General features: G+C 51.9%; 1 protein-coding gene across 2 annotated transcripts in view; it reads right to left on the bottom strand.

Moving 5' to 3' along the window:
• odad2 (outer dynein arm docking complex subunit 2) overlaps positions 1–25,299 on the bottom strand; it is a 549,301-nt gene that overhangs the window by 423,034 nt on the left and 100,968 nt on the right. For both annotated transcript variants that reach the window (XM_072508396.1, XM_072508397.1), the window contains exon 8: positions 13,449–13,669. In XM_072508396.1, coding sequence (XP_072364497.1) covers positions 13,449–13,669 — 221 coding nt within the window. The remainder of the gene's footprint in view (positions 1–13,448; positions 13,670–25,299) is intronic.

Raw genomic sequence — 25,299 nt, 5'->3', positions numbered from 1 at the left:
TTTTTACGTACGTGTAAAAAGCCTTGGGATTTTCCTTAACCTTGACATTTGCCAATGACTTTTCGTGACCCCTTCTAGCCCTCCTGACTCCTTGCTTAAGTTCCTTCTTATTTTCCTTATATTCCATACAGGCTTCGTCTGTTCCCAGCCTTTTAGCCCTGACAAATGCCTCCTTTTTCTTTTTGACAAGACCTACAATATCTCTTGTTATCTAAGGTTCCCGAAAATTGCCGTATTTATCCTTCTTCCTCACAGGAACATGCCGGTCCTGAATTCCTTTCAACTGACACTTGAAAGCCTCCCACATGTCAGATTTACCCTCAAACATCCGCCCCCAATCTAGGTTCTTCAGTTCCCGCCTAATATTGTTATAATTAGCCTTCCCCCAATTTAGCACATTCACCCGAGGACCCGTCCTTCTTACATAGGTCACACCTGCCCCGGAAGAGCCTCCCAGTGGTCCAGATAATGGAAACCCTCCCTCCTACACCAGCTGTTTACCCATGTGTTTAGCTGCTCTATCTTCCTATTTCTAGCCTCACTGGCACGTGGCACAGGGAGTAATCCCGAGATTACAACCCTTGAGGTACTGTCTTTTAACATTCTGCCTAGCTCCCTGAACTCCTGCTGCAGGACCTCATGCCCCTTCTGCCTATGTCGTTAGTACCAATATGTACAACGACCTCTGCCTGTTTGCCCTCCCCCTTTAGGATGCCCTCTACCCGTTCGGAGACATCCTGGACCCTGGCACCAGGGACGCAACATACCATCCTGGAGTCTCTTTCGCGTCCACAGAAGCGCCTATCTGTGCCCCTGACTATAGAGTCCCCTATGGCTATTTCTCTTCTGCGCTTTGACCCTCCCTTCTGAACATCAGAGCCAGCCGTGGTGCCACTGCTCTGGCTGCTGCTGTTTTCCCTGATAGGCTATCCCCCCCGACAGTATCCAAAGGGGTATACCTGTTCGAGAGGGGGACAACCACAGGGGATTCTGGCACTGACTGCCTGCCCTTTCTGGTGGGCACCCATGTGTCTGCACCTTGGGTGTGAGCACATTTAGAAACTGCTATCTATGATGTTTTCTGCCACCTGCATGCTCCTAAGTGCATCCAATTGCTGCTCCAACCGAACTATGCGGTCTGTGAGGAGCTCCAGTGGGGTGCACTTTCTTCTTTTTTTTTAAAATAATTTTTATTAAAGGTTTTCATAAAATATCAATAACAAAATGAGAAAGAAAAAAGAACCCAACAGGGGTAAGTACAAAACACAATCTAAAAAAGCAACCCCTCAAACCCTTCCCCCCCGTACCTAAATAATAAATTAACATTAACACCCCGACTTAAGACAACAGGTGTATACACCCCCTCAGACCCTTCCAGTGTAAATAACATAAACAAAAATAAAGTAAACCCCCACCCCCCGAGCTGCTGCTGCCATTGACCAATGTCTAGCGTTCTGCCAGGAAGTCTAAGAACGGTTGCCACCGCCTAAAGAACCCTTGTACCGACCCTCTCAAGGCGAATTTCACCCTCTCCAATTTAATGAACCCTGCCATATCGCTGATCCAGGATTCCACACTTGGGGGCCTCGTATCTTTCCACTGAAGGAGAATCCTCCGCCGGGCTACCAGGGTCGCAAAGGCCAGAACTCCAGCCTCTTTCGCCTCCTGCACTCCCAGGTCCTCTGCCACCCCAAATATTGCGAGCCCCGAGCCCGGTTTGACCCTGGATCCTACGTCCCTCGACACCGTCCTCGCTACGCCCTTCCAAAATTCCTCCAGCGCTGGGCATGCCCAGAACATATGGGTGTGATTTGCTGGGCTCCCTGAGCACCTAACACACCTGTCCTCACCCCCAAAGAACCTGCTCATCCTTGTCCCGGTCATGTGTGCATTGTGCAGCACCTTAAACTGTATGAGGCTGAGCCTCGCGCATGAAGAGGAAGAGTTCACCCTCCCTAGGGCATCTGCCCACGTCCCCTCTTCGATCTCCTCTCCCAACTCCTCCTCCCACTTACCTTTCAACTCCACCACCGAGGCCTCCTCCTCCTCCTGCATCACCTGGTAAGTTTCCGAGATCTTCCCCACTCCCACCCACCCCCCCGAGAGCACCCTGTCCTGTACTGTGTGTGGCAGTAGCCGTGGGAATTCCACCACCTGCCGGTTGGCAAACGCCCTTACCTGTAAGTACCTGAAGGTGTTCCCCGGGGGGGAGCCCGTACTTCTCCTCCAGCTCACCCAAGCTCGCGAACTTCCCGTCCACAAACAGGTCCCCTAACTTTCGTATGCCTGCCCTGTGCCACCCCGAAAAACCTCCACCTATTCTTCCTGGGGCGAACCGGTGGTTCCCCCGTAATGGGGTCCACGCCGAGGTCCTAACTTCCCCCCTATGCCACCTCCACTGCCCCCAAATTTTGAGGGCCGCCACCACCACCGGGCTCGTGGTATACCTCCTTGGAGGGAGCGGCAGTGGCGCCGTTGCCAGCGCCCCCAGACTCGTACCCACACAGGACGCCGTCTCCAGCCTCTTCCATGCAGCCCCCTCCCCCTCCATCACCCACTTGCACACCATTGTCGCATTGGCGGCCCAGTAGTACCCACAGAGGTTGGGCAGCGTCAGCTCCCCCCTACCTCTACTCCGCTCCAGGAACACCCTTCTCACCCTCGGAATCCCTCGCGCCCACACAAACCCCATTATACTACTGTTAACCCGCCTGAAAAAAGCCTTCGGGATAAACACGGGGAGGCACTGGAACAGGAACAAAAACCTTGGGAGCACCGTCATTTTGATTGACTGCACCCTACCCGCCAGGGACAGCGGTAACGCGTCCCACCTCTTGAACTCCTCCTCCATTTGCTCCACCAGCCTTGTAAAGTTAAGCCTATGCAGGGCCCCCCAGCTCCTGGCCACCTGGACCCCCAAATATCTGAAACTCCTCTCCGCCCTTTTTAGTGGGAGCTCGCCAATCCCCCTCTCCTGCTCCCCTAGCTGAACTACGAACAGCTCGCTCTTCCCCATATTGAGCTTGTACCACGAAAAGTCCCCGAATTCCCTAAGTATCCTCATTACCTCTGGCATTCCTCCCACCGGGTCCGCCACATACAGCAGCCGGTCATCCGCATAAAGCGACACCCTGTGCTCCTCCCCACCCCGCACCAACCCCCTCCAGTTCCTCGACTCTCTCAGTGCCATAGCCAGGGGTTCAATCGCCAGTGCGAAGAGCAGGGGGGTCAGGGGACACCCCTGTCTCGTCCCACGGTGCAACCGAAAGTACTCGGACCTCCTCCTATTTGTGGCCACACTCGCCATCGGGACCTCGTACAACAGCCTAACCCACCTGACAAACCCCTCCCCAAACCCGAACCTCTTCAGCACCTCTCACAGCTACCCCCACTCTACCCTATCGAAGGCTTTCTCAGCGTCCATCGCCACCACTATCTCCGCCTCCCCCTCCCTAGCCGGCATCATGATAACGTTCCAAAGCCTCCGCACATTCGCGTTCAACTGTCTCCCCTTCACAAACCCCGTCTGGTCTTCGTGGATGATCTGCGGCACACAATCCTCAATCCTCGTGGCTAAGACCTTCGCCAGCACCTTGGCATCTACATTTAGCAAGGAAATCGGTCTGTAAGACCCACATTGCAGGGGATCCTTGTCCCGCTTCAGGATCAAGGAGATCAGTGCCCGGGACATCGTCGGGAGTAAAGCCCCCCCCTCCCTTGCCTCATTAAAGGTCCTAACTAACAGCCGGCCCAACAGGTCCATATATTGTTTATAGAACTCGACCGGGAAACCGTCCGGCCCCGGTGCGTTCCCCGCCTGCATGCTTCCTATCCCTTTGATCAGCTCCTCCAGCCCAATCGGGGTCCCCAGTCCCGCCACCAGTCCCTCTTCCACCTTTGGAAACCTCAATTGGTCCAGGAAACGGCCCATCCCTCCCTCCTCCCGTGGGGGCTCGGATCGGTACAATTCCTCGTAAAAGTCCCTGAAGACCCCATTGATGCCAACCCCACTCCGCACCATACTCCCTCCCCTGTCCTTAACTCCCCCGACCTCCCGAGCTGCATCCCGCTTCCGAAGCTGATGCGCCAGCATCCGGCTTGCCTTTTCCCCATACTCCTAGACCGTCCCCTGGGCCTTCCTCCACTGCACCTCCGCCTTCCTGGTGGTCACCAGGTCGAATTCGGCCTGGAGGCTGCGCCTCTTCCTCAACAATCCTTCCTCAGGTTCTTCCGCATACCTCCTGTCTACCCTCACCATCTCCCCCACCAGCCTCTCCCTCTCCCCCTGCTCCCTCCGCTCCTTGTGGGCCCTGATGGAGATCAGCTCTCCCCTCACCACCGTCTTCAGTGCCTCCCATACCATCCCCACTCGGACCTCCCCGTTGTCGTTGGTCTCCAAGTACCTCTCTATACTTCCTCGGACCCGCTCGCTCACCTCCTCGTCCGCCAACAGCCCCACCTCCAAGCGCCACAGCGGGCGCTGGTCCCTCGCCTCCCCCATCTCCAAGTCCACCCAATGCGGGGCGTGGTCCGAAATGGCTATTGCTGAATACTCGGTATCCTCTACTCTCTCTATCAGTGCCCTACTCAAAATGAAAAAGTCGATTCGAGAATAAGCCTTATGGACATGTGAGAAGAATGAAAATTCCCTAGACCCCAGCCTTGCAAATCTCCAAGGGTCCACCCCTCCCATTTGGTCCATAAATCCCCTCAACACTCTAGCCGCCGCCGGCTTCCTACCCGTCCTAGACCTGGAGCGATCCAGTGCAGGATCCAACACCGTGTTAAAGTCTCCCCCCATTATCAGGCCCCCCACTTCCAAGTCTGGGATCCGACCCAACATACGCCGCATAAAACCCGCATCGTCCCAGTTCGGAGCATACACATTGACCAGTACCACCCTCTCTCCCTGCAACTTACCACTTACCATTATGTACCTACCGCTATTATCTGCCACAATGCTCGACGCCTCGAATAACACCTTCTTTCCCACCAAGATCGCCACCCCTCGATTTTTGGCATCTAGCCCCGAGTGAAACACCTGACCTACCCACCCTTTCCTCAGTCTTACCTGGTCTGCCACCTTCAGGTGTGTCTCCTGGAGCATAACCACATCCGCCTTGAGCCCCTTCAGGTGCGCGAACACGCGGGCCCGCTTAACCGACCCATTCAGTCCCCTTACATTCCAGGTTATCAGCCGGATTAGGGGGCTACCCGCCCCCCCTCCCCCGCCGACTAGCCATGACCCCTCCTCGGCCAGCCACGCGCCCGCACCCCACACCAGGCCCATTCCCCACAGCGACATACCCCCGTCTTGACCCACCCCACTCGCTCCAGCTCCTCCTTGATCTTAGCAGCAGTAACTCGATTCCCCCCCCCCCCCCCCCCCCCCCCCCCCCCCCGGCTAGGACCCATCCTAGCTGGTTTACTCCCCACATTGCACTTCCGCAAGTCAGCTGACTCCTGCTGACCCCGGCCACTCCCGCCTCCCCTTCGACTCCTCCCATTGTGTGGCACACCCTCCTCTCCCGCTCCCCATTCACAGGCTCTCCCCCTCCGTTCTAAGCGCGGGAAACAATCCTCGCTTCCCCGCCCCGGTCCCGTCCCCCCCCCCCCAGTCTTCGGCGCGGGAAAAAAATCCCGCGCTCTCCACCTACCAGGCGCCGCCACCAACCAAAACAGTGCCCAACCCGCCCCATCCACCCTCCCAACCCGAAAGAGAAAAACTCAGAGAGATTAAAACGGACCTGCTATAGCCGATGAAGGCTTCTATTGATAAACTGCTGGAGACACAGACGGCCCAGGGGGTAGTGATCCGAAAGGCTCAACAAAAGATCTCTGTCAATGAGGACGAGATCTTAGTCCTGGCGGTAAAGGTGGAGGCGCACGAGGGACCCACGAACCAAAAATAGGCATAACATATCCACCGCAGTCCCCAATCGCCCATCCCGACCCTCAGTCTGTGTCCAGCTTCTCGGCCTGAACAAAGGCCCACGCCTCCTCCGGAGACTCAAAATAATGGTGCCGGTCCTTGTAGGTAACCCTTCCAGCTCCAGGGGCCCCTGGAAGGACCCCGCTCCCATCAGCGAGTTTAACATGGTGACCACATAGGCCCCCACGTCTGGCCCCTCCAGCCCCTCCGGGAGGCCCAGAATCCACAGATTCTTCCGCCTCGACCGATTCTCCATCTCCTCGAACCGCTCCTGCCATTTCTTGTGGAGCGCCTCGTGCGCCTCCACCTTTACCGCCAGGACTAAGATCTCGTCCTCATTGACAGAGATCTTTTGTTGAGCCTTTCGGATCACTACCCCCTGGGCCGTCTGTGTCTCCAGCAGCTTATCAATAGAAGCCTTCATCGGCTATAGCAGGTCCGTTTTAATCTCTCTGAGGCAGCGCTGGATACCCTCCTGCTGCTCTTCTGCCCACTGCCTCCACGCTGCCTGGTCTCCGCCCGCTGCCATTTTGTCCTTCTTCACTCCCTTCTTCTGGTCCACCACCACCTTTTTTGTCACCCCGTTCCTAGTTAAAGCCATATACTGACGGGGAACTATTATTAACTCCTTCCCACACCGGGAAACGTCGAAAAAGTGCCCTTGGGGGCCCTGAAAAGAGCCCAAAAGTCTTGAAAGGGAATCCTTATGGCAGTGTTCGCTTCACCAATCTGCCCCAAAATGTCCGTGGAAACTCCTGAAAAAGGTCTAAGTGTCCGTTCCAGACGGGAGCTGCCGAATGCGTGACCTACTCCTCTATGGCCGCCACCGGAAGCCTCGTCCCCGCTTCTTCAGTGGCCCTGGTGAGATCCTTTCACAATTGTTCCCTCTGCTGTTAGAATTCACTTTTGATAAAGGTCCTCAGGACTGTTTGCAGCTTTAAGCTTGCCCTTCCCCGCTTGCATGCTGCAAACTGCTGCAAATGCTGTTTATCCTGTTGCAGCCAAATCTTCCACTGCTTCTGCCAGGCCTGGCAGCCAAAAGACACAACACTCCTGGGGGACACCATCAGGGGAGTGTTGCAGTCCTCTTGCCACACCGGGAAATGTCAAACAAATGCCGTGGGGGCCCTGCAAAAGAGCCCAAAAGTCCGTTCCAAGCGGGAGCTACCGAATATGCCACCTAGCTCTGCATAGCCGCACCCGGAAGTCCTGAGGTGCACTTTCTGAAGATGAAGCCATCCGGGACGTTGGAAGCCTCCCGGACCTGCCACATCTCACAATCAGAGCACTGCACCCCTCTAACTGACATTGCGTCAATTAATTAGTAAATTAAAGGTAAAAGGTTTTTAAAAAAATTTTAAGTTACTGTAACTATCTGTTTCCTAGCACTAAATTTCTACTATAAATGCGAAAGCTAAATACAGTACTCTCCGATCTCTGGCTTAGATACCCCTCTAAATTATAATTAAGTAGTTATGTTTAATGTGTTTACCAATGCTTAATTTTTTTAATTTAGTGTAGATTCCCAACCAGCCACTCAGGTCACAGCTTTTCTGTGATGTCACTTCAGTCCCCCCCCCCCCACCACACACACACACACACACACACACACACACACACACACAAACAATTTGAAAAGGTAATAAAAGTAAAAATGAGTAAAAATCACTTACTTACCTTCTGAGGGTCTCACATGCTCTCTGGTTCTCTCCCTGCAGATTAGAAGTTACAGGCCAGAAGAAAGAGAGAGAAAAAAACAGTAGGGAAAAAGCACCTTCTCCCTCTCTGCACCGAATTACCTCACTGCACCAAATTACCAAGTTTCAAATTCCCACTCTGGATGTGTCTTACTCACTCAGGCTGTGTCTCTTTGACCTGCGCAACAGTATGGAGGAGGGGTTCTGGTGTGAGGTGCTCCGGAGGGTGAACGCCTCCATCTCGTGTGCGAGGTTGGGGCTGATACAGCTGAAGGTGGTGTATAGAGCGCACCTTACAAGGGCGAGGATGAGCAGGATCTTTGAGGGCGTAGAAGATGTGTATGAACGTTGCGGGGGAGCCCGCAAACCACGTTCATATCTTTTGGTCCTGTCCAAAGCTGGAGGATTACTGGAAGGAAGTGTTTAGGGTAATCTCTAAAGTGGTGCACGTGAAACTGGGCCCAGGTCCTCGGGACGCCATATTCGGGGTGTCGGATCAGCCGGGGTAGGAATTGGGCGTGGAGGCAGAAGTTGTAGCCTTCGCATCGTTGATGGCCCGAAGGCGGATCCTGTTAGGGTGGAGATCAACCTCTCCACCCTGTGCCCTGGCGTGGCAGGGGGACCTGCTGGAATTCTTGACACTTGAAAAGGTCAAATTTGAACTGAGGGGAAGGGTGGAGGGGTTCTACAATTCATGGGCGTTATTCATTATGCACTTTTGAGAATTGGATCACAGCGAACACTGGGGGGGAGGGGCGAGGAGCTGGGAGGGTTGGGGGAAGAGGGACTGTATGTGTTAATAGTGACTATGGGTGATTCCTGATTCCTTTTTGTCATTTGTTTATGTTCATATGCGGGCTAACATGGGGTTTGGTGGGAGAATGGGATCGTTGTTCTTGATATGAGGATTGACATTACATTCGTTACTGATTGTTGTTTATTGTTGGGTGTAAATTTGGGAGAAAATGTGAAAAAGGAGAATAAAAAATATTTTTTAAAAAAAACCCTGATAGAAGTTTATCGAATTATTAAAGGTATAGATAGGGTGAACAGTTGGAGGCTTTTTCCCAGGGCAGAAATGACAATTACAAGGGGGCACAAGTTCAAGGTGAGGGGGGAAGGTTCAGTGGAGATGTGCGGGGGAAGTTTTTTTTACACAGAGGCTGGGGTGCCTGGAATGCATTGCCAAGTGAGGTGGCTGAGGCAGATACATTAGCGACCTTTAAGACTTATCTGGATAGGCACATGAACAGACAGAGTATAGAAGGATACAGGAGGTTGGTCTAGATAGGACACATGATCGGCGCAGGCTTGGAGGGCCGAAGGGCCTGTTCCTGTGCTGTATTGTTCTTTGTTCTTTGCAAATGGATTGCATCCCCTCAAAGGCAAGGTGAAAGCTATTAGGAATGCCCGTGCCTCAGAATGCAACAGAACTGAATTTCTCCTCGGGGTGGTCAATTACTGTGGAAGATTCCTGCCAAACGTATCAACAATTCTGGATCCTTTACACCAGCTTTCAGAAGTGGGGAGACATGTATAAAGAAGCATTTTCCCAAGTCAAACAGTCTTCAACATTGCTTGTGCATTTCAACCCAAGCAAGCCATTAGTAGTCACTTGTGACCTCAGTTGTATCGAGTTGAAGCCGTTCTATCCCATAGAATGACCGAATGACAGATGGGGTGAAGAGACTAATTGAATTTTCTTCAAGGACCTTGTCAGATTCTGAGAAAAAGTACACTCAGATCAACAAAGAAAGCCGAGCAGTCATTTATGCGGTGAAGAAATTTCACCAGTGCATCTACAGACGGAACTTCATCATCATGTTAGACTACAGCCATTGTTGAGGTTTTTCCAGGAGGATAAACCAATGCTGCTTATTGCCTCAGCCAAGGTACAGAGAATGGCAACATACAATTATACTTTTCAGCATAGGCTGGGAACACAAATCTCATATGCAGATGCACTTAGCTATCTCCCACTGCCACAGACCATACTGTCACCACCTGTTCCGCAGGAGATAGTATTGGCTTTGCATTTTTTGGGCACCCTGCCTGTCTCAGTAGCCCTCATTAGGTCATGGACAGATAGAGACCCATTACTCCCGAAGGTGAAGAAAATGGTTTTGAGAGTGTGACATTTCAACTAGGCAGAGCAAATGAAGCCATATTTGCAATGCAGGGCTGAGATAACCTGCAAAAATGGGGTGTTATTCTAGGGAGCCCATGTCAACAACCACACCCAGGGTAATGGACACTGCTTCAAGAGTTACATGATGCCAATGCTGGCCAGCGCAGGATGAACGCTTGGCCAGAAGTCCCATATCTGGTGGCCTGGCATTGACCGAGAAATTGAACAAATGGTTGGACAGTGTGAGAATTGTCAGATCCAGCAACCATTATCACCACCAGTAAACATGCACCCTTGGGAGTGGCTGGGCCATCCATGGTTGGCATCACAGAAATTTTGCTGGGCCTCTGCTAGGCAGCAGGGTAGCATAGTGGTTAGCACAATTGCTTCACAGCTCCAGGGTCCCAGGTTCGATTCCCGGCTTGGGTCACTGTCTGTGCGGAGTCTGCACGTTCTCCCCGTGTGTGCGTGGGTTTCCTCCGGGTGCTCTGGTTTCCTCCCACCAAAGATGTGCAGGTTAGGTGGATTGGCCATGATAAATTGCCCTTAGTGTCCAAAATTGCCCTTGGTGTTGGGTGGGGTTACTGGGTTATGGGGATACGGGGTTAGGGTGGAGGTGTGGGCTTGAGTAGGGTGCTCTTTCCAAGAGCCGGTGCAGACTCGATGGGCCGAATGGCCTCCTTCTGCACTGTAACTTCGATGATTTTTTGGGAAACATGTTCCTAAGCCCATTCCAAGTGGCTGGACATTTAGCTCATGATCATGACTATAAAAGGGAACTAAATGTAATATCTCCAAATTTGCAGATGGGTGGCGGTTGAGCTGTGAGGAGGATGCAGAGATGGTTCAGTGTGATTTGGACAAGTTGAACGATTGGGCAAATAATTAGCAGATGCAGTATAATTTGGATAAATATGAGGTTATCCACATTGGTAGCACCTGGAACTTTACACTGGCGACGAAGTTGGGTTGGCCGGGCCGACCGTGGTCTTGACTCCACGTAGATTTTGCGGGATCTTTCCAACTGGTTTAGCACACTGGGCTAAATCGCTGGCTTTTAAAGCAGACCAAGGCAGGCCAGCAGCACGGTTCAATTCCCATACCAGCCTCCCCGAACAGGCGCCGGAATGTGGCAACTAGGGGCTTTTCACAGTAACTTCATTTGAAGCCTACTTGTGACAATAAGCGATTTTCATTTTCATTTCATTTCAGGAGCCATGCACTTACTCATCGAAAACGCCCATGCGAAGTGGATGGAGGGCCACCACATTTGCATGGCGGCATCCCGGGCTACGATTGAGAAGCTCCAACAGACTTTCAGAATCCATTGGCTTCCCAAAGTGTTAGTGGCAAACAACATCATGACTTTCACAAGCGTGGAATTTGGCACTTTCATGAAGATTAACTGGGTCCGCCATGTATGGACTGCGCCTTACCACCCATCCAACAACGGATTGACCGGTCAGGCAGTGCAGAATTTTAAGTTAAGAATGCAGAAGCAGACCTCCGGCAATCCGGACATCCATCTGGCCTGTTTCCTCTTCTATTACTGCATCACATCCCATGCCACTACCGGGATAACACCTTCAGAGTTGTTAAAGGGATGCCGGCTGCGCACGTGGTTGAGCCTTGTCATTGGACATTGGGGAGAAGGTCTGCAACCAAAAGGAACACTCTGAAGCACGTTGACCCAAGAACATGAGGGAATTCTCCATGGGTGATGGGGTCTATGTCCAGAAGTTCACCGATGGGGAATTGTGGATCCTGGGGCTAGTGGTGTGATGATCAGACCCGGTCTCGTATTCAGTGAGTGTGCAGGGAAAGGAATCGAATAAGCATGTGGACCACCTCTGCAGCAGTGCCCTACATGTCCTCGAGAGAAAGCCAAAACCCCCATTTCCAGTAATAGCCCTTCCTCCAGTGCAGTCACCATTGATACCCGGCGAGGTGGACGAGTCCCTGAATCTTGAGATGTAGGATGCCGATGCATCGGACCCTGAATCGGACATGGAGACCTTGTTAATGGAAGTCTCAATGGAAACGTCGCTCCCAGACCAGTGCACTCCGCCGGACCCATCACAGCCTCAACTAAAGAGGGCGAAGGAAAGTCAAAATGGACCACGAATCGGATTTGGAGGGTGGGGTGGGGGGTGTAATAACCCATCCGGAGGCCAAGGGGTCTGCAGCATCAGAGCTGTCGTGGCCTCACCTGAATATGATCTCCTCAGCTGAGGGGCGGAGCTACGCATTAAGCAAGGGTTCCATGGGATATAAATACCCTGGCCCAAGTGTGGGCTGGGCGCTGGAGACCCTTTGGGTAGTAGGAGTTGTATCTAAAAAGTTAAATAAATATTGAGTTTTTCTGAGTCATTGCTTCCGTGTGGCCGTTCGCCTAGAACTTTATAGTCTCCTTATCTGAGGAAGGATGTTCTTGCCATAGAGCAAATGCAACAAAGTTTACCAGACTGATTCCTGTGATGGAGGGACTGACGTATGAGGAGAAATTTAAACGGTTAGAATCTCTACAGTGCAGGAGGCCATTTTGGCCCATCAAGTCTGCACCGATCCTTGAAAAGAGCAGCATACTTAGGCCCAAGCCCCCACCCTATCCCTGTAACCCAGTAGCCCCACCTAACTTTTTGGATATTGAGGGGCAATTTAGCATGGCTAACCCAGTTAATCTGCATATCTCTGGGCTGGTGGGAGGAAACCAGAACACCAGCAGACATGGGGAGAATGTGCAAACTCCACACAGGCAGTCACCCAAGGCTGGAATTGAACCCAGGTCCCTGGCTCTGTGAGGCAGTAGTGCTAAGGACTGTGCCACAGTGCCAGCCTAGGATTATATTCGCTGGAATTTAGAAGAATGATGAAGGATCTCTTAGAAGCCTTTACAATTCCAACAAGACTAGACAGATGATCAGCCATTATCATAAGGAATGGCAGAGCAGGTTTGAAGTGCCGAAAGGCCTACTCCTGCTCCTATTTTCTATGATTCTATATTTCTTTCTGGAAATACATGCATCATCAAGTGGAAGATTGCATAGGTTGAACCTGATTTATGCAGAAGCAGCTGTCTATGGAAATTCAGATAATTTCTTAGAGAAAAGGGGCTAGGTGCACTGACAGTCTGGCAGGGGTATTGGGCCTGACTTGGAAATACCATGGGCTGGATTCTCCATCGTAGGAATGCTGCGTTTTGCCGGCAGTCCAGGGGTTTCCCGACGGCGTGGGGCTGCCCCACAATAGGATATCTCATTGACCACCCGGCGAAACGGAGTATCGCACTGGCGCCCTGAACCAGAAATCTGGCGCGACAGGATGGAGAATCCAGCCCTATGTGCCTGAAACTGAAACCACACAGGCAGAGTGGACAGCCCACTAACTGCGTGAAGTCGACTCGACTGTTCTGTTATTTCATGTGTAATTTATAGTTCATAAGAACTGTGATTTGCCTGTAAATGTATGTCTCATTTATGTTGACTCTGACTCCTTCTCCAGTAAAAGTAGCAAAAAGTGAAACCTTGCTTGGTAATTTCTATATTGGGGCGTCACTTGGTAAATTTGGTTTACAGATCCCCAAGAGTTTCATACTATATTATAAAACTGCAAATATATTTTATCACTTTTCATATTAAGGCACACTTTGCTTCAAGCTACTGTTCACAATATTACAAACTGAGCCACTTACGGCAGCTGATTGGACGGCTCCAGATTCTTATGCACATGGGGAGTTTCTTCTTTCTTTGTATCTCTTGCTTTCGGCTTTTGGGGTTGTTTCTTTCTTTCAAACTTATTCTTCTCCTGATAATCACTAAACTTTTCACTCTGGTCAAATTCCTCATTGATAGGTACTTCTGTTTTCTGGGCCTTACGAATAGATGGAGGGGGTTTCTTTTGTAGTGCAAAATTCTAACAAGAATTTAAAAAATGATTAGGTTGACAAAAGTTTCCACATATTAAAACAGGAACTTGTATTTATACAATAGTACTTTTAACATAAAGTAAATGTTCTTTACAGGGTCAAATATAAGTCTTACACATGATATATTTTGCATAATATTTTCATTTGTTTGGCCTCAACTGAAGTAGTAGGTGCGATTTAATGGAAATGAAACAGACTCCTGTGTTGAGCACATTTAGCCAGGGTTTTCTGGCGCTCGCAGTGCAGAGGAAGATTCCACTATCTTACGGGACTGTTTTATTTTGGGGCCTCGGCAAAATGCTTCACTTTTTAGTGCAGGAAGAGATAAATGGCGCCCCGATCTCGAGACCGCCCAACATGACCCCAATGCCACAACTCACCTGTAAAGAGGTCATCCAGCCCCCCCCCCCCCCCACATCCACCTAATAAGGGCAGGGCACCCCCAGGGCCCAATACCCCTGCCAGACTGTCAGTGCACCCAGTTGGCAGTGCCAGGGTGCCAGGCTGGAAGTGCTAGGGTGCCTGGGTGGCATTGGGGGTGCTAGGGTATGACCCTGCCATGCCCTCAGACACCCATGGACCCCCATTGCGTGAGACCGCCCAACATGACCCCAATGCCACAACTCACCTGTAAAGGGGTCATCCAGCCCCCCCCCCCCCCCCACATCCACCTAATAAGGGCAGGGCACCCCCAGGGCCCAATACCCCTGCCAGACTGTCAGTGCACCCAGTTGGCAGTGCCAGGGTGTCAGGCTGGAAGTGCTAGGGTGCCTGGGTGGCATTGGGGGTGCTAGGGTATGACCCTGCCATGCCCTCAGACACCCATGGACCCTCATTGCGTGAGACCGCCCAACATGACCCCAATGCCACAACTCACCATTAGATCTTGCGAGACATGGCGATTTACTGGCCATGCCGCACCCCGAATCGGGCGCAGTGCGGCCATTAGATCGTGCCCAATATGTACAATTCTTGGTACCACCTTTTATGAAGGATATTAAGGCACTGCAGAGGGTGCAGAAAAGGTTTAATGATCCAGGGATGAGAACCTTCAGTTATGATAAATTACCACACGGTAGCATTGTGGATAGCACAATGCTTCACAGCTCCAGGGTCCCAGGTTCGATTCCGGCTTGGGTCACTGTCTGTGCGGAGTCTGCACGTCCTCCCCGTGTCTGCGTGGGTTTCCTCCGGGTGCTCCGGTTTCCTCCCACAGTCCAAAGATGTGCAGGTTAGGTGAATTGGCCAATGATAAATTGCCCTTAATGTCCAAAATTGCCCTTGGTGTTGGGTGGAGTTGTTGAGTTTGGGTAGGGTGCTCTTCCCAGGAGCCGGTGCAGACTCAAAGGGCCGAATGACCTCCTTCTGCACTGTAAATTCAATGATAATCTATGATTAATCTAGGACAAAGGTTCGGCACAACATCGTGGGCCGAAGGGCCTGTTCTGTGCTGTATTTTCTATGTTCTATGTTCTATGTTCTAGTGAAGCCAGGCGTGTTGGGCTGGATTCTTCACTATCGCGATTCTCCATCACGCCGGCAAAGCACCCACCCCCAGGGATTTCCCGACAGCATGGGGCTGCCCACAATGAGAAACTCCATTGGATGGCTGGCGGATGTAAAATCCCGCTGCCGGCAGGGGCGGGCCATACCAGAATCCCGCCCATTCTCTTTGAGGAAGAGAAGATTGAGAAGAGATTGAGGTAGAGGTGTTCAAAATCATGAAGGTCTGGGCAGATGCTGTTATCGGGGTCCACAATAGAACATAGAACGATACAGCGCAGTACAGGCCCTTCGGCCCACGATGTTGCACCAAAACAAAAGCCATCTAACCTACACTATGCCATTATCATCCATATGCTTATCCAATAAACTTTTAAATGCCCTCAATGTTGGCGAGTTCACTACTGTTGCAGGTAGGGCATTCCACGGCCTCACCACTCTTTGCGTAAAGAACCTACCTCTGACCTCTGTCCTATATCTATTACCCCTCAGTTTAAAGCTATGTCCCCTCGTGCCAGCCATTTCCATCCGCGGGAGAAGGCTCTCACTGTCCACCCTATCTAACCCCCTGATCATTTTGTATGCCTCTATTAAGTCTCCTATTAACCTTCTTCTCTCTAACGAAAACAACCTCAAGTCCATCAGCCTTTCCTCAGAAGATTTTCCCTCCATACCAGGCAACATCCTGGTAAATCTCCTCTGCACCCGCTCCAAAGCTTCCACGTCCTTCCTATAATGCGGTGACCAGAACTGTATGCAATACTCCAAATGCGGCCGTACCAGAGTTTTGTACAGCTGCAACATGACCTCATGACTCCGGAACTCAATCCCTCTACCAATAAAGGCCAACACTCCATAGGCCTTCTTCACAACCCTATCAACCTGGGTGGCAACTTTCAGGGATCTATGTACATGGACACCTAGATCCCTCATCTCATCCACACTTCCAAGAACTTTACCATTGGCCAAATATTCCGCATTCCTGTTATTCCTTCCAAAGTGAATCACCTCACACTTCTCTACATTAAACTCCATTTGCCACCTCTCAGCCCAGCTCTGCAGCTTATCTATGTCCCTCTGTAACCTGCTACATCCTTCCGCACTGTCGACAACACCACCGACTTTAGTGTCGTCTGCAAATTTACTCACCCACCCTTCTGCGCCCTCCTCTAGGTCATTGATAAAAATGACGAACAGCAACGGCCGCAGAACAGATCTTTGTGGTACGCCACTTGTAACTGAACTCCATTCTGAACATTTCCCATCAACCACCACCCTCTGTCTTCTTTCAGCTAGCCAATTTCTGATCCACATCTCTGAATCACCCTCAATCCCCAGCCTCCGTATTTTCGACAATAGCCTACCGTGGGGAACCTTATCAAACGCTTTACTGAAATCCATATACACCACATCAACTGCTCTACCCTCGTCTACCTGTTCAGTCACCTTCTCAAAGAACTCGATAAGGTTTGTGAGGCATGACTTACCCTTCACAAAGCCTTGCTGACTATCCCTGATCATATTATTCCTATCTAGATGATTATAAATCTTGTCTCTTACAATCCCCTCCAAGACTTTACCCACAACAGACGTGAGGCTCACCGGTCTATAGTTGCCGAGATTGTCTCTACTCCCCTTTTTGAACAAAGGGACCACATTTGCTATCCTCCAGTCCCCGGGGACTTATCTATTTTCAGCCTGTCCAGAATTGCCAACACCTCTTCCCTACGTACCTCAATGTCATCTATTCTAATAGCCTCGGTCTCAGCATTCTCCTCCACAACATTATCTTTTTCCTGAGTGAATACTGACGAAAAATATTCATTTAGTATCTCGCCTATCTCTTCAGACTCCACACACAACTTCCCATCCCTGTCCTTGACTGGTCCTAATCTTACCCTAGTCATTCGCTTATTCCTGACATACCTATAGAAAGCTTTTGGGTTTTCCTTGATCCTACCTGCCAAACACTTCTCATGTCCCCTCCTTGCTCGTCTTAGCTCTCTCTTTAGATCCTTCCTCGCTACCTTGTAACTATCCATCGCCCCAACTGAAACTTCACACCTCATCTTCACATAGGCCTCCTTCTTCCTCTTAACAAAAGATTCCACTTCTTTGGTAAACCACGGTTCCCTCGCTCGACGCCTTCCTCCCTGCCTGACCGGTACGTACTTATCAAGAACACGCAGTAGCTGTTCCTTGAACAAGCTCCACTTATCCAGTGTACCCAACACTTGCAGCCTACGTCTCCAACCTATCCCCCCCAAGTCTAATGGCATCATAATTGCCCTTCCCCCAGCTATAACTCTTGCCCTGCGGCGTATACTTATCACTTTCCATCAATGTGGCGGAGAATCGTGGGATTGGCGCTGGACGTTGGCGGGCGCCAATCCGAAAGCAATGTTCTGAACCCCTGCTGATGCCGGAATCAAGGTCCACGGCCGCATGTCAGCGGGAGCATGCAAATAAATTCAATTGAGTCTTAATGACCTATCTGCATCCATTTAGCAGGCTTGGTGCCATATTCTCCGGTCCTCTGTGATTCTCTGGTCTCCAGTGCCGGGAATCCTGTGGGCAGCATCACAGATGCTCTCAGCATTTGTGAGCTTGTCACGGTGGACCTCGCGGTGAGCACTCTGTTTGGGAGTTGCCCCTAAAATCCATCCGTGGGCCACCCTTTCCACCCACAATGCCCAACCCTCCTCTACCAGACCCACCCCTCCACAACCCCCAGGGATCTCTGTAATAGGGAGCCCCCCCAGGTATCTCTGTAATAGGGAGACCCCCCCAAGGATCTCTGTAATAGGGAGACCCTCCCAGGGACCCCTGTAATAGGGAGACCCCCACAAGGACGTCTGTAATAGGGAGACCCCAAGGACCCCTGTAATAGGGAGACCCCTCAGGGAACCTCCAACAAAAGGAAATCCCCCCACATTGACCCCTGAATAAAGGAACCCCTCCCCACAGGGATCACCTGACTGAAGTGACCCCCCCTCCCGCAGAAAAGAGACCCCTGTCTGGAAGCTGGGGAGCAGTCCAGAAAGGGGCAATGAAAAAAACTGTAACTGTAACATTTAACTGGAAGATCCACATGTCCATTCCTGGAAAGAGAACAGCTGTGACTGATGTCTAGGCCCCTCAAATTCATCACTTTGGTCCCAGGTTCGATTCCCTGCTGAGTCACTGTCCGTGCAGAGTCTGTACGTTCTCCCCATGTCTGCATGGGTTTCCTGTGGGCGCTCCGGTTCCCTCCCACAGTCCAAAGACGTGCAGGTTAGGTGGATTGGACCTGCTAAATTGCCCTTACTGTGAGGGGGTGTTTTGGGTTAGGGGGTGGGGTGGACGTGAGGGCTTAAATGGGTCAGTGCAGACTCGATGGGCTGGGTGGCCTCCTTCTGCACTCTATGTTCTATGTTCCGTAAACCATCTAGCCTTGACTCATTCATCTCCCTTCATAGATCAGTGTCTCTTAAGTGGTGAAACCCCATTGTTTACAAACATTAAACACATCAACGAGTGGTTGTGCATTCCAATCACAAAGTGCCTTCCAAGTCCACTCAAGCGTGTGATTTGACCCTCCTCGGCATCTCCCCACTGCCCTACTTACCTATTTGTGGGTCCTCAAGCACCACCTCACAAGGGCAGGAACCCCGGGCCCTATCCTGGTCATGGGCAGCCTTGCAACCGGACACCATGACACAGGGCCCCTGCCAGCCTGGCAGTGTCAGGTGACATTGCCAGGGTGCTGGAGTAGCATTGCCAAGGTGTCAGACTGGCAATGCCAAGCTGCCTGGGTGGCAGCAGTGGTGCCAGGGTTACACCCTGCCTAGAGCCCGACCACCCTGAGGCCTCCGATGGCCTGGGAGAACTCCCAGGTGCCATTACGCTTAGTCCAGTGCTAAACAGCACCAGGGCAAGGCTCCCCTGGCATGGGTGTTCATTCCTGGGCCTCAGGAGAATCGGGCGCCGACATATTTAAATTAGCCCAGGCGAATCACAAGGCGATTCGAGCGTCGTAAATCGGGTGTGACAAGGTCGTTTGCTCTCGCCGCCAGTCTCCACCGACCCAAGTAAGACCCTGCTATCTTCAGATCAGACCCTTGATTATGGAGAGCGCTCCACGATTTGTTGGTTCACATCGGAGGTTTGCTCACCTGGGGCATGCATTTTGAAGCCAGTCAAGATTCACGTTGTTCTTCTATCACGCCACCATGGATGGATTTTTTGACAATGGGGTATGATTCTGGCGTATGCGCCCAATAATGAAATGCAAATGTATATAATTATGTTCCTGACATTCGGGAAATGCAGCACACAACTGATGCGGGATGGGGGAATCGGGTCATGCTTTCACACCGATTTAAAACACAACTTTGCACTTCTCGTAATATTTTCGGCTCCCATTACTGAACCCGCATGACACAGATGGAAGCAGCAACTCCTGGCCTTTGTCTCTATAATGGCTATCGTATCACACTGAATAAGATCAGGATCTGGACATGCCGGTACCCACTCTAGCACATTTGACCATAGCTCGGGGACAAGATTTTAGCTTCTGCATGATAAAGTCCTAGACAAGCCCTTGAACTTAATCTTCTGACTCAACCCTCAGTCTCAAAGTAGAAGAAAGAACTTAGAAGGAATGAAACTTGAGAGGCATAAGCTCTGGTATTCCTGCAAAAGATTCTCAGGGTAGTGTCATGGCTCAACCATTTCAACTGCCCATCATTAGGTCAGAAGTGGGGATGTTTGCTAATGACTGCACAGTGTTCAGTATCACTCCCAACTTTGTAGATGCTGAACAGACTATATTCTACATGTAGCAATATATGGTGCAGGATCCTTCGTCAGACGATGCCGAAATCAGGAAATGCGATTAGGCGGAGAATCGGTTCCGACGCCAAAATTGCAGCGGGCGCTGGTTTGATGCCAAATCGCAATTATCTATCACCTCGACAGTGGCATCAATGCGTTCTGGAACACATGTACAATAAACACTGTTTGCATATATTTAGCGGGCCTCTGCAATTTTCTGCCTCCGATGTGCCGAATTCCTGACGCCGTGGTTCACTTGTGCTTTTAGAAATCGTGAAACTGGCGTCATGGTTGATGAAGGAGTAACAGGGCGTACAGTAAGTGTCCAACATCGCCATAGTTTGCTAACAGTTGTGCGGAGCGGGGGCATCTGCCAGAGCCGGGAGGAGTAGCAGGGGTGGCCAGGAAATGGGCTGTGGGGTTGGGATGGACGGGCACGGAACACCATTTCCGCAGCCAGCAAGGCAGTCATGCAGCTGCGCATTCCGCTGACTGTCCACTGTGAACTTAAGGCCACAGGTCATATGGATGTCCCCACAGGGCAGCCCCCCAGGGTCCCTCTGGCCCCAGCCGACGCATCAGCAGAACCAGCACAACCAGTGCCATCTTGTCGGCTGGGATGGTGTGTGTGGGGAGTGAAGTGTGTATTTGCGGCTGCAGCTTGTCAGCCTCCTGAGTGTCAATCACGAATCCGGCGAATCCGGCACTGTTTCTCATGGGAATCAATTGTGTTCCACGTGGCGCTGGTACTAGTCCCTCAACAGGCGCTGAATCGGTGCAGGTGCACACCGATTTTGCTGTTGTGATCACGTTTCCAGTTTTGATCGCGAATCCTGCATCGGCGTCAACACTTAGTCTCAGGAATGGAGAATCCAGTCCATGGACAACATTTAGGCTTAGGCTGATAAATGGCAAGTAACATTTATGCCCCTTAGTGGGAGACGGTGGCCGAGTGGTAATTTCACTGTACAAGTAATCCAGAGGTAATCCTGACTAAAGCTCTGGATCCACTGGTTCAAATTCCATCACTGAAGCTGGTTGAACTTGAATTACATTAATAACATAATTTGGAATTGAAAGCAGTCTCAGTAATAGTGACCCTGGAACTATCATCTATTATTATTTGTAAAAATACATCTGGTTCACTAATGTCTTTTAGGGCATACCTGGTTTGGCTGAGATGTGATCCTGGAATCATAATAATGTGATAGACTCTTGACTGCCATCTGAAAGCCCTAAATAAGCCCTCAGTTCATAGGCAATAAATGCTGGCCTCATCAAATCTCATCAAAGCTCCTGGTCGCCACACTCCAGCACCTATTCGGGCACACTGTGGGAGAATTCACCTAACAGCAAGTCTTTCGGGACTTGTGGGAGGAAACCGGAGCACCCGGAGTAAACCCACGCAGACACCGAGAGAATGTGCAGACTCCGCACAGACAGCGACCCAAGCAGGAATCGAACCTGGGATTGCTCATTGCTGTAAAGCAACAGTGCTAACCACTGTGATACCGTGCCATCCATAATGACCATCTCCAACAACTCAGCAATGGGAGTCTACCTTTGACATTCAATGGCATTACCATTGTTGAATCCCCCACCAACAACATCCTGGGCATTGCCATTGACCGGAAGATTAATTGGACCAACCATTTAATACAATGGCCACAAGCAGACTGTGAACTCTGCGACAAGTAAATTACCTCCTGTCTCGAAAAGTCTGTTGACCATCTATAAGATACAAGTCAGGAGTGCATTGGAATATTTCCCATTTGCCTGGATAAACACAACTCCAGTAACACTCAAGAAGATTGACATCATCTAGGACAAAGCAGCCTGCTTGATCAGCACCTCAACCTTAAACATTGACTACTTCCACCTCAGTTTCACAATAGCAGCTGGGTATACTATTGACTGCATCAACTCACCAAGGTTTCTCTGACTGTACCATACAGACTCATAGGGGCGGGATACCCGCTGGGTCAGAGAATCGCCGGGTGGCGGCATGAATCCCGTCCCGACGGTGGCTGCCGAATTCTCCGGCGTCGGTTTTCGGGCAGGAGCGGGGATCGCGCCGCGCCGGTCGAGGGCCGTTGGCAGCAGCCCCCCCAGCAATTCTCCGGGCCCCGATGGGCCGAGCGGCCGCCCGTTTTCGGCCAGTCCCGCCGGCGTGAAATGGACACGGTCCATCCCGGCGGGACTGGCTTGGAGGGTGGTTAGCGGGGTCCTCGGGGGGCGCGGGGGGATTTGGCCCTGGTGGGGGGCCCCCACGGTGGCCTGGCCTGCGATCGGGGCCCACCGATCTGCGGGCGGGCCTGTGCGGTGGGCGCACTCTTTCCCTTCGCGCCGGCCTCTGTAAGGCTCCGCCATGGCCGGCGCGGAAAGAAACCCCCGGCGCATGCGCAGGAAACACGCCGGCGGTTCTGCGCATGTGCCAGAACACGCTGGCAGTCCTTTAAAAAATATATATATTTATTAAGATTTTTAACACAATTTTTCACCCTTACAAACAAACCCCCCCCCCCCCCCCCGTAACAAATAGAAAGAAAACGCACATAGCAAGACATAAACATGGTGAAAAGATATGTTACAGAACTTTGTACATTGGATTCCTCCTGTAATGTCAGTTTTCCAGATCCTTCAGGTATTTTCTTGCTCAAAGACCCCCCAGACAGACCCCCCTTCCCCCTCCCTCCCTCCCCCCCCAAGCAAGACATCCCCTCACCCCTCCCGGGTTGCTGCTGCTGCTGATCGACCTTCATCTAACCCTCCGTGAGATAGTCTAGGAACGGTTGCCACCTCCTGTAGAACTCCTGCGCAGACCCTCTCAAAGCAAACTTTATCCTCTCTAACTTGATAAACCCAGCCATATCATTTATCCAGGCCTCCATGCTGGGGGGCTTCGCCTCCTTCCACCTTAGCAAGATCCTTCGCCGGGCTACTAGGGACGCAAAGGCCAGAATGCCGGCCTCTTTCGCCTCCTGCACTCCCGGCACGTCCACTACTCCAAATATTGCTCGCCCCCAGCTTGGCTTGACCCGGGCTTTCACCACCTTAGATATTGTTCCCGCCACCCCCCTCCAGAACCCCTCCAGTGCCCGGCATGACCAAAACATATGGACATGGTTTGCCGGGCTTCCTGAGCACCTCCCACATCTGTCCTCCACCCCAAAGAACCTACTCAGCCTCGCCCCCGTCATGTGCGCTCTGTGAACCACCTTAAACTGTATCAGGCTAAGCCTGGCATACGAAGAAGAGGAATTAACCCTACTTAGGGCATCAGCCCATAGCCCCTCCTCAATCTCCTCCCCCAGCTCCTCCTCCCATTTCCCCTTCCTCTTTCATCTCCTGGTGTATCGGCGACACCTTGCCCTCTCCGACCCATACACCCGAGATCACCCTGTCTTGAATTTCCTGTGCTGGGAGCAACGGGAATTCCCTCACCTGCTGCCTCACAAACGCCCTCACCTGCATGTATCTGAAAGCATTTCCCGGGGGTAGCCCAAACTTTTCCTCCAGTGCCCCTAGGCTCGCAAACGTCCCATCAATGAACAGGTCCCCCATTCTTCTAATCCCTGCTCGATGCCAGCTCTGAAACCCCCCGTCCACCCTCCCTGGGACAAACCGATGGTTACCCCTGATCGGGGACCACACCGAGGCTCCCATTGCACCCCTGTGTCGTCTCCACTGGCCCCAGATCTTTAGCGTTGCCGCCACCACCGGACTCGTGGTGTACCTTGTCGGCGAGAGCGGCAGCAGTGCCGTCACCAGCGCCCCCAGGCTCGTTCCTTTGCAGGACGTCATCTCCAACCTCTTCCATGCCGCCCCCTCTCCCTCCATCACCCACTTGCGGATCATCGCCACATTTGCTGCCCAGTAGCAGCCACCCAGATTCAGCAGCGTCAACCCTCCTCGGTCCCTACTGAGCTCCAGAAACTCTCTCCTTACCCTCGGGATCTTATTCGCCCACACAAAACCCATCATACTCCTGCCTACCCTCTTTAAAAAGGCCTTGGTGATTACAATTGGAAGGCACTGGAACACAAAACGAAACCTCGGGAGGACCACCATTTTGACCGACTGCACTCTACCCGCTAGCGAGAGCGGCAACATGTCCCAACTTTTGAAGTCCTCCTCCATCTGCTCCACCAGCCTCGTCAGATTCAGTTTATGTAGGGGCCCCAACTCCTGGCTATTTGGATCCCCAGGTACCGAAAGCTCCTTTCCGCCCTCCTCAGCGGTAGATCGTCTATCCCCCTTTCCTGGTCTCCTGACTGTACTACAAAAAGCTCACTCTTCCCTACATTAAGCTTATAGCCCGAAAAATCCCCAAACTCCCTTAGAGTCTGCATGACCTCCACCATCTCCTCCACTGGATCCGCCACATACAGCAACAGGTCGTCTGCATAAAGCGACACTCCATGCTCCTCTCCCCCTCGGACCACCCCCCCTCCATTTGCTAGACTCCCTTAATGACATGGCCAAGGGTTCAATTGCTAATGCAAACAACAGGGGGGACAGGGAGCACCCCTGCCTCGTCCCACGGTACAGCCGGAAATACTCTGACCTCCGCCGATTCGTAACCACACTTGCCACCGGGGCTCTGTAAAGGAGCTTAACCCAACTAATAAATCCTCCCCCGAACCCAAACCTACGTAGCACTTCCCAGAGGTACTCCCACTCTACTCGGTCAAAGGCCTTCTCCGCGTCCATAGCTGCCACTATCTCCGCCTCTCCCTCCACCGATGGCATCATTATCACGTTTAGGAGCCGCCGCACATTGGTGTTGAGCTGCCTACCCTTTACAAATCCCGTCTGGCCTTCGTGAATCACCCCCAGGACACAGTCCTCGATCCTCGTAGCCAGCGCTTTTGCCAGCAACTTAGCATCCACGTTGAGGAGCGAGATCGGCCTGTACGACCCACATTGCAGTGGGTCCTTGTCCCGCTTCAGGATCAAAGAGATCGTCGTCTCCGACATTGTCGGGGGCAGGGTGCCTCCCTCCCTTGCCTCATTAAAAGTCCTCACTAGCAGCAGGGCCAACAGGTCTACGTACTTCCTATAGAACTCAACCGGGAACCCGTCCGGTCCCAGGGCCTTCCCTGCCTGCATACTCCCCAGACCTTTGCTCAGCTCCTCCAACCCAATCGGTGCCCCCAAACCAGCCACCTCCTGCTCCTCCACCCTCAGGAACCTCAGTTGGTCCAGGAACCATCTCATCCCCTCTTCCCCCTCTGGGGGCTGGGATCTGTACAGCTCCTCATAGAAGGCCTTGAATGCCTCATTTACTTTCGTCGCA

The sequence above is a fragment of the Scyliorhinus torazame genome, chromosome 6 (assembly GCF_047496885.1).
Source record: "Scyliorhinus torazame isolate Kashiwa2021f chromosome 6, sScyTor2.1, whole genome shotgun sequence".
NCBI lineage: Eukaryota > Metazoa > Chordata > Chondrichthyes > Carcharhiniformes > Scyliorhinidae > Scyliorhinus > Scyliorhinus torazame.
Note: the sequence above shows the minus strand (reverse complement) of the source record. Positions and strands in the feature narration are given on the sequence as shown.